Below are 14,613 nucleotides of genomic sequence, written 5' to 3' on the forward strand. Positions count from 1 at the left end.
TGAAGGCAATCCTGAATCTGCACCCACGTGGAACGGAGTTGCCGGAGATGCTCCTCCAAAGCCGGAATACCCTGAGACATGAATGAATTGGGCAACAAGGATGGTTGAAACCCATAATTCGCCATGAACGGGGATAACTTGGAGGAAGCATTAATAGCACTATTACGAGCAAATTCTGCCCAAGGTAAAAGTTCAGACCAATTATTGTGGTGATCTGAGGCATAGCAACAGAGGAACTGTTCCAGAGCTGGATTATACCGTTCCGCAGACCCATTGGATTGAGGGTGATATGACGAGGAGAAGTAAAGCTGGCTACCCCGGTCCGACACTATCTCCTTCGGTAACCCATGTAAACGGAAGACCTCCCGGGCAAAAATTGAAGCAAGCTCCTGAGCGGTAGGCAGCTTCATCAAGGGAATGCAATGTGACATTTTAGAAAAACTGTCAACCACCATAAGGATAACAGTATTGCCATTGGAAACAGGGAGCTCTACAATGAAGTCCATGGAAAGATGTGTCCAAGGACGCTCACCATTAACAATAGGCTGAAGAAGACCCACAGGAAGACGTTGAGGAGTCTTATTCTGTGCACAAACTGAGCAGGAGGCAACATACGCAGTAACATCAGAACAGAAGACCTGGCCACCAGATTTGTCGAGTGACATACCAAATCATTTGGTTCTTGCCTAAGTGTGCAAAAGTTTAGTTTGAAGATTCTCAGGAACAAAACACTTACCACTAGGTTTCTCAGGAGGTGCATTGGTTTGTGCAGCCAGGATCTCCTCCCCCAAGGGAGAAGTCAAATAAGTACGTATGGTAGCCAAAATATGGTCAGGAGGTATAACAGGAGTAGGTACAGACTCCTCCTTGGACAGAGGTGAAAATTGGCGAGAGAGGGCATCAACCCTAACATTCTTACTACCAGGCAGGTAGGAGACCACATAATTAAACTGAGACAAAAATAGCGCCCATCTGGCCTGTCGGGGCAACAAACGTTTTGCTTCAGATAGATAAGTTAAATTCTTGTGGTCAGTAAGAATGAGCACTGGCACGCTAGTACCCTCGAGAAGATGCCTCCATTCCTTGAGTGCCAAAATTATGGACAGTAATTCCCTGTCGCCAATTTCATAATTGCACTCCGCTGGAGACAATTTCTTAGAGAAGAAACCACACGGATGCAAGGAACTGTCAGGCATAGGACGTTGAGACAAGAGGGCACCTACTCCAGTCTCAGACGCATTGACCTCAAGAACGAAAGGCAGGACAGGGTTAGGATGAGCCAGAAATGGAGCGGCAGCAAAGGCAGTCTTAAGACTATCAAAGGCCTTAATGGCAGTAGGTGACCAATAGTGTGGATCATTCTCTTTACGGGTCATGTCTATGATAGGTTTGACCAAGGAAGAAAAGTTTTTAATAAACTTTCTATAGTAATTGTCGAACCCCAAAAAACGTTGAATAGACCGAAGACCAACTGGGCGATGCCACTGCAGAACTGCAGATAACTTGTCAAGATCCATGGAGAACCCTGCAATGGAGATAACATAACCTAGGAAGGTTACGTGAGTCTGATGGAACTCACATTTCTCGAGTTTACAAAACAGGCCGTTCTCACGTAGTCTCTGAAGAACCTGTGTATCATCAGAATGATGAGTCTCAAGTGTGGGTGAGTGTATGAGGATGTCGTCTAAGTACACCACAACATACTGTTGCAACATATCTCGTAGGACATTATTAATAAATTCCTGAAAAACAGCAGTAGCATTACATAGGCCAAAGGGCATTACAAGATACTCATAATGTCCGCTCCTTGTGTAAAATGCTGTTTTACATTCATGGCCCTCCTTAATCCTAACGAGATTGTACGCTCCTCTCAAATCAAGTTTAGTATAGACCATAGCTCCCTTGAGGTGGTCAAAGAGTTCCGTAATGAGCGGAATAGGGTAAGTATTCTTAATGGTAAGATGATTAAGACCCCTATAATCAATGCATGGTCTTAACTCGCCACCCTTTTTCTTCACAAAGAAGAAGCCAGCCCCAGAAGGTACACCCGGCCCCGAGGAGGAATGGTTCCGGGTTGCAGGTCTATGGCACAATCGTAAGACCGGTGAGAAGGCAACGTACCAACAAGCACCTTGTCAAAAACGTCTAGGAACTCTCGGTACTCCTCTGGCAATTGAGATACCGAAAAAGTGCACAACACTTTAACTGGTTTCCGAAGACAAGTGGAAATACATTGCAGGGACCACGACAAAATTTCGGACCTGCCCCAGTCGAGACTGGGATTGTGCTTTTGGAGCCAGGGATAACCCAGAACAACCAGAAAATGCGGAGATTTTATCACCTGGAACTGGAGGGTTTCAAAATGGAGAGCCCCAACAGCCATGGACAACGGAGCAGTTTCGTGAGTAACGAGTGCGGGCTGAAGGGGCCTGCCATCAATGGCCTCAATAGCAAGTAGAACGGACCGAGGCAAAACAGGAATGGAGTGCTTTGATACAAAAGCACTGTCAATGAAATGGAGCGACGTAGCACTTCGTAACCAATACAGGTTAGGGCTAAGTGACGCCCTCAAGCCCGTACAGACTTGCCTAGGACCCTGCAAGGTATAATCAAACTTTCCATACAAGTTGACAGACACCTTAGGGAAAGGCATGCTGAATGCCAGCACTCAGAACCATCACCAAGGTCCTACACTTCACACAGCTCTTCACCTAACCCCAAAGATACCCCAGTACCTATGGATCTCGGATTCACTAAGGGACCTCTACAGCCTGAGGAGAGACTTTGTAGGAAGAGATCAAATCTTTGTATGTACTGTGCATCCCCTGCACATACCGTCAGAGAATGTCCTGCATTGCAAGTCTGACCACATATCCCCTACAGCCCCTTGGGGTTTCAACATCTTTCTTGTGAGAAACTACCGGAGACTGTCAGCTACCAATCCGTGACTTCTACAATCTAACCTGCTGTGCGGTTCACCACCTCTGTAACCTTAACCGCTTCTGGTTCCCCTTTTGCTGCTCTCAGGATGGCTGTATAACAAACTTTGTCATCCACTCTGGGAAAGGATCTAACGGTATCAAACTTACAGTTCCGGTGTTCTCTAACTCCAAGACCGCGGATCAGGCATTTTCACACAGAGCCTAGCCTGTCAGCAATTCCAGGCTGTGGATTGGAGGATGCGTACACACCCACATTCAGTAAGTCATTGCAGCTCGCGTAGCTGCCTCTCACAGCCAAAGTAAGACGCACCTCCAGCAGACAAACAGTTTTGTGTACCGTAGCCTGTTCAAGTTCCTGACAGCTTAAAGCAACCTCCTCATTGAAAAACATTAAAGGGACATTGTAAACAAGTTGTTGAACAACATCAGGCTAATTCTACTTAACTATTACTGTCATTACTACCAGTAAGCAGGGGTCTCTCTGGTCAAACTCCTCTAACCAAATATCCCAGGACAACAAATCCTACTCTCCAACTATCTCTCAAAACGTTTTGTTACACACTGCAGTTGAGATCCAGATTTCCTAAGATTACTTCCTGACATACCTGACAACCGGAATCAACAAGAGCCTGAGTGACTCGGGAGGAGTCCACCCAGGAAAGGACAACCATGACCAAAGGTTTCTCCTTAAGCGGTTCTGGGGACAAGGATAAACCACCCAAGGTCTGCCCCCGACAGGACCTTAGGTATGAGCGTTTCCCGGCCGTGTAGGACAAGACTTCAAAAGGTGGCCCTGTAACCCACAATAGAGGCAGAGCCCCTCCCTCCTCCTAAAGGCCATCTCCGCCACGGAGAGACGCGTGAATCCCAACTGCATTGGCTCAGCAGTACCTGGAGACTCGGGACCAGGAGGCATGGGAGGAGAGGGAGGCATGGGTGGGAATGAACACGTAGGAGACAACGGAACAGGAGGCTTCCGCAAGCGCTCCTTGAAAGAGGGCCTCTCTCTGAGTCTGATGTCAATTAGGATCAAAAAAGACACCAATGCCTCAAGATCCTCTGGGAAATCTCTGGCAGCAACTTCGTCTTTAATCGCATCAGAGAGCCCATGAAAAAAGGCAGCAACAAGGGCTTCATTGTTCCAACCTACCTCTGTGGCAAGCGTATGGAACTCAATAGCATACTGAGCAACAGATCTTGTACCTTGCTGAATGGACATGAGTTGTTTAGCAGCAGAGGAGGAGCGAGCCGGAACATCAAATACCCTTCGAAAGGAGGCCACAAATTAAGTGTAATTTGAAATCACAGGTTTATTTGTCTCCCACAAGTGATTAGCCCAGGCAAGAGCTGTGTCAGAGAGTAACTAGATGAGAAATCCCACCTTAGCTCTGTCAGAGGGAAACGCCTGAGGTAACATCCAGTGGCGGATCCAGGGGGGGGCAACGGGGCAATTGCCCCCCCCCCCGAGAATATACTGAGAGAGGGCTTCTATTCCGCCGGCTCATACCCGCGGCGCACCCACTATCTTTTGATAGTGCTCTGCCCCAGATTACTTCTCACATATGCCCTGAGCTGCTCATAATGCTCAGATAACAGTGCAGTCACCTCACCTGCCAGGCTCTCACGCTGATTGGTCACGACTCAGCCTCAGCCAGCGCGCAACCTGATTGGCGAATCGATTGATACTCCCTGTTGAACAGGGAGTATCAATCGATTCGCCAGTCAGGTTGCGCCGCTTGCGCACCTGTTCTGCATCCACGTCACTCACGAGTCACACAAGAGCAGCACTAAATGAATGCCTGCCGCCGCGGCTCTATTATAAACTCAGGAGGACAGTCAGGTACTTTACTTTAAATCGCTGTAAATTTAGCCACTGATTTATCTTTCAAATAAATAAATAAATCCCATTCAATGAGATTTTAGTGAGGCTAGTCTGGTTTTAAAAGGGAATCAGGGGAAAAATATGGTCATCATGACGTATGATACAGAAGTGCTTAGGGATCAATAGTGTAATGTTTTAAACAATAAAATTTACATTTTTCTAGTTTGATGAGATACATCATGTATCTCATCAAACTGGAAAAATTTAAATTTTATTGTCATTTCTGCTAAGCTTTAATTTGTCTTAGTTAAGGGGAAAGAGAAAAAAAATGGACCCACAAATCTTTTCACAAGACAGAAGCATATGAAATAATTTTACAGAAAGATGAGAAACAAGAGCCATTTAAGTCTTTAAGAGTGAGGGGGCATTTAGTATTTGCTCTACTGTGTTTAAAACATTACACTATTGATCCCTAAGCACTTCTGAGCACTTGGCATTTTTAGTGGCAGCTAATTGCTTCATATAAAATAATAATTATGCTATACTAAACTAAAGCTGGATTATATATTTGCAGTGCACAATAATGTATACAGCGCATGGTTCGCAACACAGGTGTGACCACTATATCAGCATTTAGCTTTTAGTTCACTTCTTTCGGTAACTGCTAGGACATTGTTGAAAATCTTTATTCATATTTCTGTGGGTGCTAAAATACATTCTTCACTTGACTCTCCAGGGGCTACATTTTTGCATCTGTTTGCTTATTCTCAAGAGAAAATGAATATACATTTAGCCTTTAGTTATCAAATGTTGCTCTGCATTTACGTAATGATTACTTGGTTTACTTCATGGCTGATTTCTTGTAAAGCGTGTGTCTGCTGTGCACTGTTTCCATAAGCATTTGAATTGTTTTATCTGTAGCTGAGTTAGCTCTATACCTGTGTCTTAGTGTAAATTCATAACCTTAACAATAACTTGTAATATTCTTAATTATTTATACATTTAGAATTGAGCATGTCTTATATTCACAATACTAGATCAAAAATACAGTCAGCAAATGGTTCATAACACTGGAATTAATTTAAAGAATGAATGCTATATTTTACAATGTATAATATATGCAGCACAAATGCTTATATATATATATATATATATATATATATATATATATATATATATATATATATATATAATATCACTTTAGTATAGTGTTGCAGTGATGTCCTCTAATTATTCTGTGATGCCATAACTATAAAAAAGGATATTACATACTGTGGTTAAAGGGACACTGGATTCAATTTTTTTCTTTTGTGATTCAGATAGAACATAACATTTTAAGCAACTTTCTAATGTACTCCTATTATCACATGTTCTTCATTCTCTTGGTATCTTTATTTGAAAAGCAAGAATGCAAGTTTAGATGCCGGCCCATTTTCGGTGAACAACCTGGGTTGTCCTTTCTTATTGGACAGCAGCAATAAACAAGTGCTGTCCAAGTCTGAACCAAAAATTTTAATTTCTCTAACTATCTTTTGTATCCATTCTTCCCCTCATTGTAAACTCTCCATTTGTCACCACCTCATCCTGTCTTGGTGCCCAATAAAAACTTGCTTCCATGGAGAGTAATCATTCATCATATTGTGTGATTTTATTTTTTTTAAAGCTTATAAGGTAATACAGGAGTCTCTCACATACATAACCCTTCATGGTGAGATAAACATCTCTCAAGGTAAAATATGTGTTTATAAAATTCTTTGAGGGACCTCCTCATACAGACATCACTTCTTAGATCATCTGACTTGAGCAGGGAGCTTTAAATAATCGAGCCCTAAATATTAATTACATTGACAATAACATTTAACCCTCCTATGTGATTTATTTATATATGGTGCTATATAGCGCTGTCTGTTTTTTGCTTATATTCTATATTCTCTGTTATCACTCTATACTGTAGTGTCCAGACTGCCAAGTAACAGCAATTATGCAATACTGTTTATTTGGGCATTCGTCTGGAACAATTTATTTAAGATTATGACCCTGCTTTTATTATTTGATTTGAATCTATATATTTTTTGTGGCGGCGGACAGAAAATAATGAGTGCTTATAGAACAGACTATTTTATTTAACCTATCGTACAGCTCTAACCTTATTTAAAAACAGTCACAGTTGTCTTTGCAAATTATGGATTTAAAAAATTAGAAACAGGTGACATTTAACCACATATAACTTTATTATTTAACAGTTTTGTAGACTTTTTTATCAGGAGTTTGTATACTGATTATAGAACAGAATATTCACAGACAAAATCGTAACAAACCATACACAATTATGGTCCATAGGAAAGCATTGAGAAACCGCTGATGTCGGACGGGGAGGAGAGGTCACCAGCGCCAATGGAGCCCGGCACTGGATTAAGGTAAGTTACTGAAGGGGTTTTAACCCCATCAGCACCACAGTGGGGGCACACTCAGGGCATTATAGTGTCAGGAAAACCGCTTTGGTTTTCTGACACTATAGTGATCCTTTAATTACATTAGAAGGCTAGCTCTATTGTTAGGCTGACCATATTTCCTTGAGACAAAAACGGGACATTGAGATGTCAAAACGGGACGGGGTTAATATTCTTTATTCATAGGAAAAAATGTACAATTTTAACAAAAGTTAACTTTTTTGACATGAATATAAACAATTGAGCCAACAATTATTCTTCTGTTATTGGTCTCACTATCTCCACTATCATAAAGTATTCAAATTTATCATACAATTTTACATTTGCCAAACACAAACCTGCTTTAAAAAAAGTGAGTTTTCACCATCATGTCTAAATGCCAATCCCCAATGCTTTCACAATGTCCCCATGATCTAAATTGGAAATGTGTATATTTTTTAATCACATGCTCTTTAGTTAACTCAATGTTTCCAAAATATCCTCTATGTTGTAAAGGCAAATTCCCCCAAAATATTAACTGATTTTTGGTAAAGGCAGGGTAAAAGTGTAGCCTCTGAACAGGCGTTTGGAAGATCTGGATTGATTATTAGATTAGTAGTTGTAGATTTTAGCTGTGTTGCCCAAAAATGTTACATGGAAGAACTGAGAACAATGTGGAAATACTTACTTGATTGATAATGATAACTGTACAACATAATTAGCATGCTGTTGCACTGCAGCAGCATAATTTTATAATGTTAAATTGATTGACAGGCACACAGGTCAGACTCTTACCATGCACATCTCTTGCAGAAGTTGATCTATTGAATTATCTTTCTGATGGTCAGAATTGATGATGGCAGATGCAGATTATCTTTAGATCGACAGATCTAGTCCGACTCTATACTCCTAGAAGACCTTGTTTGGTGGCTAGTTAGTAGTTCTAACTATCTTCCCTCTCATGACCTCATCTCGAAGTATCTCTCCTCAGCTCAGTCTGACAGCTCTCAACTGACCTGTCACTTTCTATCATGCCACTAATTTTGAGTGCAGACGGCAAAAACACGGTGTGGATCATGTGGGCACGGTCACCCAACCCCAACCATTCAGTGAAAAACAAACTGCCCTTCCCGCTGGCGGGGACTTTAAAATGTTTTAGTAGTGGTGTGTGTGGTGTGTGCTAAAGAATTAGACTGGCGCTGTACGCAATCGGATAAACTAAAAAACGGGACAAAATGTACATTATTAAAAAAACGACGGGACAGGGGAAGAAACATAAAATAACGGTACTGTCCCTTTCAAAACGGGACGTATGGTCAGCCTATCTATTGTGCTTTAAACAAGGTGCTGTTGCATTTAAGTATCATGATATAACATAATGGATGTGGGCATGATGTCCTAGCAAACCAATTATTTTACAAGATGTGTTCTTTTGTGCTTTATTTGTAGAAAATGCAAAATGAGCCAGAAAAGGGTGAATAGCAGGACTATTGATTCCTTCTTCAGTACTAGTGCAAACAAGTCAACAGGAGCACAGCCTGTACTAGAAAGCACTTCAACTATAGAAACTGACACTAGCTTCCCTTCGTGTTCTGGTACACACGTAGAGCCAATACCTTGTCAAACTGATTCTGTGTTGCCACTGTCTGTTGATACCCCACCTCAAACTGGCAGTATCCTAATGAATGACATTGGCACATATTTTGGGAAAACAATTGATGATTTCACCAAATGCATGTTACTGGAAAATCCATGGCAACCTCCTCCTGGATATGAGCTACCTTTCTCTGTTCAGAACATAACTTCCAAAAATGGAGAAACTCGGACAATCAAATGATACTTGTCAAAACAACATATTGACAGTTTTCCATGGCTTGTATATTCAGCTGTTAAGAAGGGTTTGTTTTGCAAGTACTGTGCGTTATTTGCACAACATCGCAAAGGTGGTCATAACAAAGGCATGGCACTTGGAAAATTGGTAACTGAGCCCCTTACAAATTTTAAAAAGCTTAAGGGTAAGGAAGGAGATTTGGAAGTCCATGCAAGACTTGTTTATCACCGGGAGAGTGTAATCGAAGGAAAAGCATTTTTAAAAACCTACCATTCCCCTGACAATGAAATTGTCAATCAAATAAATTCTCATCGTCTTCAGAAGGTGAAGGAGAACCAAGAGCGAATTCGTCCTATCATTGAGTCCATTATATTCTTGGGTAGACAAAATATACCTCTGCGTGGCCACCGAGATGATGGTGCATTAATGGATGACTCCACACCGGACATGAATGAAGGGAACTTTCGGGAATTGCTGAGATACTGCGTTTCATCTGGAGACAAAATGTTAGAGAAGCACCTCCTTACTGCATCTTCACGTGCTACGTACATTTCAAAATCCACACAAAATGATTTAATCAAGTGTTGTGGTGATGAAATCTGCAATATCATTGTTGGTAGAATTAAAGAGGCTTGCTATTTTAGTGTAATATTTGATGAAACTACAGATATTTCACATATAGAACAACTTTCACTTAACTTTAGATATGTCTACAATGGATCTATTCGTGAAGATTTCATAAAATTCGTAGATGCCTATGAATTTGCAACTCAGAGTGAGTCAGGATTGGATAATTCAGATTCAGAACTAAGGCTTACAGGACAGGTTTTAGGCCAGATGGTAATTCAGCTAATCAAAGACCTCTCCCTGGACATCACTCATTGTGTTGGCATTGGAACAGACAGTTGCAGTGTTATGTCTTCAGAGGTGGCTGGTGCTGTTTCAGAAATTATTAGAACAGCACCCAACAGTTGCAGATATCCTTGCTACAACCATTCTCTGAACAATTCAATTTCAAAGTCATCACAAGTTTCAGAAGTTCGCAACGCAGTAGCAGTGGTCAAATCAACCATTTCATTTTTTAATCAATCAGCAAAGCGTCATTTTGTGTTAAAGCAGGAGTTAGGCTCTCAACTGACCAGTCTTTGTGAAACTAGATGGGTGGAGCGCCATGATTCTCTAATAAGATTTCGGGATGGACTAGTTAAAGTGGTGAGTGCACTATCAGCAATATCTCAATGGAAATGCTCAAGCTCTAGTTCATCAGCCTCTTCTCTCATCCATTCTCTGTGCAGTGCAGAATTTATCTTGTCCTTGATTTCACTTATCAATGTTCTGAAAGTAACCCTACCTCTGAGTCGTTTTCTTCAATCTCCAACACTTGATTTGACAAGCGCATCTGAATGTCTGAATGTCACCATGAGAACCCTGGAGAATATGCGATGTAACGCTGATCATACTTTTTCCACTTTGCATATGGAGGCTACAGAATTGGCCTCAGAACTTGGAGTGGAACTAAAATTGCCACGTCTTCTGGGAAAACAAGTGCACAGATCAAATTACAATGCAGGATCAACTGAAGAATTCTACAGGAAATCTTTGTATATTCCTTTGCTGGATAACACTATTAACGATTTAAAAGCTCGTTTGCCAGAAAACTCGATGCAGTGTTTCCAGATTCAAATATTGATGCCACCAGTACTTGTAAAAAACAAAATGGAAACCATGGATCCTGTTGCTATCCACTCATTATCAAACCATTTCCACCCTCTTCTAGCTGATGGTAGCCAGAGGATAGTGGAGACATTACTTCAGGGAGAAATTTGTCTCTGGCTCACAAAGTGGAAAAGCGAGTTATCCCAAAAAAAGGAAATTCCACAAACAGTCCTTGAAGTTTTAGATGTGTGTGACCAGGACCTCTTTCCAACCATCAGAAGTTTACTTCTGGTCTTGGCAACTCTACCTGTAAGTGTGGCCTCTGCAGAGAGATCATTCTCAACCCTCCGTCGTGTTAAAACATGGCTTCGGTCACGAATGTCAGAAGACAGATTAAATGGTTTGAGTTTGCTTTACATTCACAGAGATGTTCCTGTGAATACTGACCGAATCATTGAGCTGTTTGCAAAGCAAGGAAAACGAAGACTTGAGCTAATTCTGTAATTTGTTATTTAATGTAAAAATGTTATGTGTCTGTTGCTTTTAGTGTTTGGAAAGTGACACTGTTACCAGTATATTTCTACCTTTTTGCACATAATTGTGTATGGTTTGTTACGATTTTCTGAATATTCTGTTCTATAATCAGTATACAAACTCCTGATAAAAAAGTCTACAAAACTGTTAAATAATAAAGTTATATGTGGTTAAATGTCACCTGTTTCTAATTTTTTAAATCCATAATTTGGGAAGACAAATGTGACTGTTTTTAAATAAGGTTAGAGCTGTACGATAGGTTAAATAAAATAGTCTGTTCTATAAGCACTCATTATTTTCTGTCCGCCGCCACAAAAAAATCTGGAAGTGCCCCTCCCGAGACCAGGCTCTGGATCCGCCACTGGTAACATCTCAAAGTAAATGCCCACCTGGTTCAAAAACCCTCTGCACTGAATAGGATCGCCTCCATATTGCTGAGATAGAGGTGCAGAACCGGACATGCTCCTGGTAGGCATAGGTGCAGCAGCGGAAACAGGAGCAGCCATAACTTGCGGGACACTTTGGTCCAAATGTGCAGTGCAAGTCAGTAGGGTTTGCAGGGCTAGTGCTAATTGATTCAAGCGGTGATCCTGTACATCCATCCTGGAAATGATGGCAGGTAAAGGTGGATTATTAGTATCATCAGGATTCGTGGCCTTTGCGTAATGTCAGGGTGCCAGGAATCAGACTGAGACGAGAAGTGCAAAAATAATCACACCTTTATTAATAGCAAAAAATAATAAAAAGTCAAATAACAAGCCAGGAGTCAAAACCAGAGCTGGTAGTCAGACGAGCCGAGTCAGGAGCCAAAGCGAATAGTCAGACGAGCCGGAATCAGCAACAAGGAAAACAGCAGAGTCAGGAACAAGCCAGGGATCAGGAACCAGGAAGGACGTCAGGCAGCCAGGTAATACACAGGAACTCTCACAAACAGGTCTGAGACAACGTAAAGGCAAAGCATACTGAACAGATGCCCTTTAAATAATAAGTGATGACATCACAATTCTGAGACTGCATCCTGTCTCACACGGATGATGCACACCAGTCTGGCCATAAAAGGAAAATGCAGGAAATGAGCAGCATTCCCCACAATGCACCATAGTCAGGAAGAGAGGTGAGTAAAATGGCTGCCAGCAGCACATGGCAAACAAAACAGGGAAAAAAACCCTGACAAAGGGGATACAGAAGAGCTCTCATGATTTTAGATTATAGACAAAGGGAAAAGAGGAGATACGAAACATGAAAAAAGTTACAATTAGCAAAATGGACACTAGTGAGATTCTGACATTTTAATTATGTTATTTTTTATTTTGTGTTTGTTAACTTTTATATATTTGATGTTGAAAATGTTTTCATTGTGCTAATTTGATATGGCTGTAGGAACAATATCTTCATGTCTATTGCATGTTTGGTCCTACAAAATACCTCTCTTGACTCAATAGGAGGGGAGGCTCTTCTTCCAATATCTGGCTCAAGGCTATAGGACAATTTTGAGGAACAAGCTTATCAATCATACTATATTATAGTGGGGTTAGGGAAGAAAGAGGGGGTTTGTGACATTAAAGTCAAGTGTAGAATTATACACTAGGTTAATCAAATATAGAGATGGGTTAAAAATACACTTTGTTGACATATATGCTGGATAAACGTTATCAAAGGAAAATATGCTGCCATAGGTATTGAGAAATGGGTATAATCACCTCCAAACTTCTTACTGTAATAGACCTTAATGGCCAGCATTCACCTATTGATAATCACACAAGTAAAAAGGTGCTAGAGTGGGCTATTTGAGGATGGGAATGATCACTTCCACAACTCTAAAATTCTGCAGCCTCTACTGCATAGCACCTTAAGGTTAAAAATGGAAAATAAGGGCTAGTGAACCCGGTGTGCATGTATGGTCCCTTAAATAACGAAAGGGTTAGGCTAATAGCAGGATGTCAGGGGATATCACCCACACTTAAACACATGTATTCACACACTGTATAAGACAAGCTATCCGCTCGAGGGCGTCCTCTTACCTGCGTACTGCTTTGATTGAACAAAGTCAGCCGATTGCTAGCTCATATCCCTAAGTTCAAACAGTTCAACAACATACATACTAAGCATTCATATTCCTAATTAAGAAACATAGGTTGTGGCTCAAATAAGTCTATTTGTTTGCTCAGCTTTAACAACCGACTCTGTATCTATGTATATAGGAGTTACAGTTTTCAAGCAACGGTAGTTACAATGTAATAATATGACAAAGTCACATTCAAGTGACAGAAACGCGTCGGTGGGCGTGGCCTGGTGTACAGCGTGGTCCGAATACACAAATGCTTAACATTCATAGTGGGTCCTGCTAATACCACTATAGAGACTTTAGTGTTAAAACACCTTGATACAATGTTGGGTTTAAATTAAAGGCTGGTATTTAGTGATTTATCAAGTTTATCTTGTAGCATAATACCAATAATATTATTACATTGTAACTATCGTTGCTTGAACACTGTAACTCCTATATACATAGATACAGAGTTGGTTGTTAAAGCTGAGCAAACAAATAGTCTTATTTGAGCCACAACCTATGTGTCTTAATTAGGAATATGAATGCTTAGTATGTATGTTGTTGAACTGTTTGAACTTAGGGATATGAGCTAGCAATCGGCTGACTTTGTTCAATCAAAGCAGTACGCAGGTAAGAGGACGCCCTCGAGCGGATAGCTTGTCTTATACAGTGTGTGAATACATGTGTTTAAGGGTGGGGGATATCCCCTGACATCCTGCTATTAGCCTAACCCTTTCGTTATTTAAGGGACCATACACGCACACCGGGTTCACTAGCCCTTATTTTCCATTTTTAACCTTAAGGTGCTATGAAGTAGAGGCTGCAGAATTTTAGAGTTGTGGAAGTGATCATTCCCATCCTCAAATAGCCCACTCTAGCACCTTTTTACTTTTGTGATTATCAATAGGTGAATGCTGGCCATTAAGGTCTATTACAGTAAGAAGTTTAGAGGTGATTATACCCATTTTTCAATACCTATGGCAGCATCTTTTCCTTTGATAAAGTTTATCCAGCATATATGTCAATAAAGTGTATTTTTAACCCATCTCTATATTCAATCATACTATATTACCTATAGACTTACCTAATAAAAAGAAGATCAAGAACTGATTTAATGGAAAAATATGTTTTATTTATAACAAATGTACATTGTATTTTCATTGCTTAATATTTGTAAGATGATGAGGCACAAATGTGACTTTCCTGCCACCAAGAAAGCCTTGTGAATTACATGTTTGAGCCAAGAGGCCAAAACTACAGTAGTAGCCTTCTGCCCTTTATGAGTCCCAGAGTAATGAACAAACAAGCTGGAAGATTGTCTGAACTTCTTAGTAGCTTGAAACTAAAAC

General features: G+C 40.8%; 1 protein-coding gene across 1 annotated transcript; it reads left to right on the plus strand.

Moving 5' to 3' along the window:
* The first annotated feature begins 9,153 nt into the window (after positions 1-9,153).
* Positions 9,154-11,184, plus strand: LOC128638914 (52 kDa repressor of the inhibitor of the protein kinase-like). Its single transcript, XM_053691042.1, has one exon. The coding sequence runs from the start codon at positions 9,154-9,156 to the stop codon at positions 11,182-11,184; it is 2,031 nt and encodes a 676-aa protein (XP_053547017.1).
* Positions 11,185-14,613: the final 3,429 nt, after the last annotated feature.

The sequence above is a fragment of the Bombina bombina genome, chromosome 8 (assembly GCF_027579735.1).
Source record: "Bombina bombina isolate aBomBom1 chromosome 8, aBomBom1.pri, whole genome shotgun sequence".
NCBI classification, from domain to species: Eukaryota; Metazoa; Chordata; class Amphibia; order Anura; family Bombinatoridae; genus Bombina; species Bombina bombina.

Coding starts and splice junctions, on each gene's coding strand:
- LOC128638914 (XM_053691042.1), top strand. CDS start 9,154: ATGGCACTTGGAAAATTGGTAACTGAGCCCCTTACAAATTTTAAAAAG.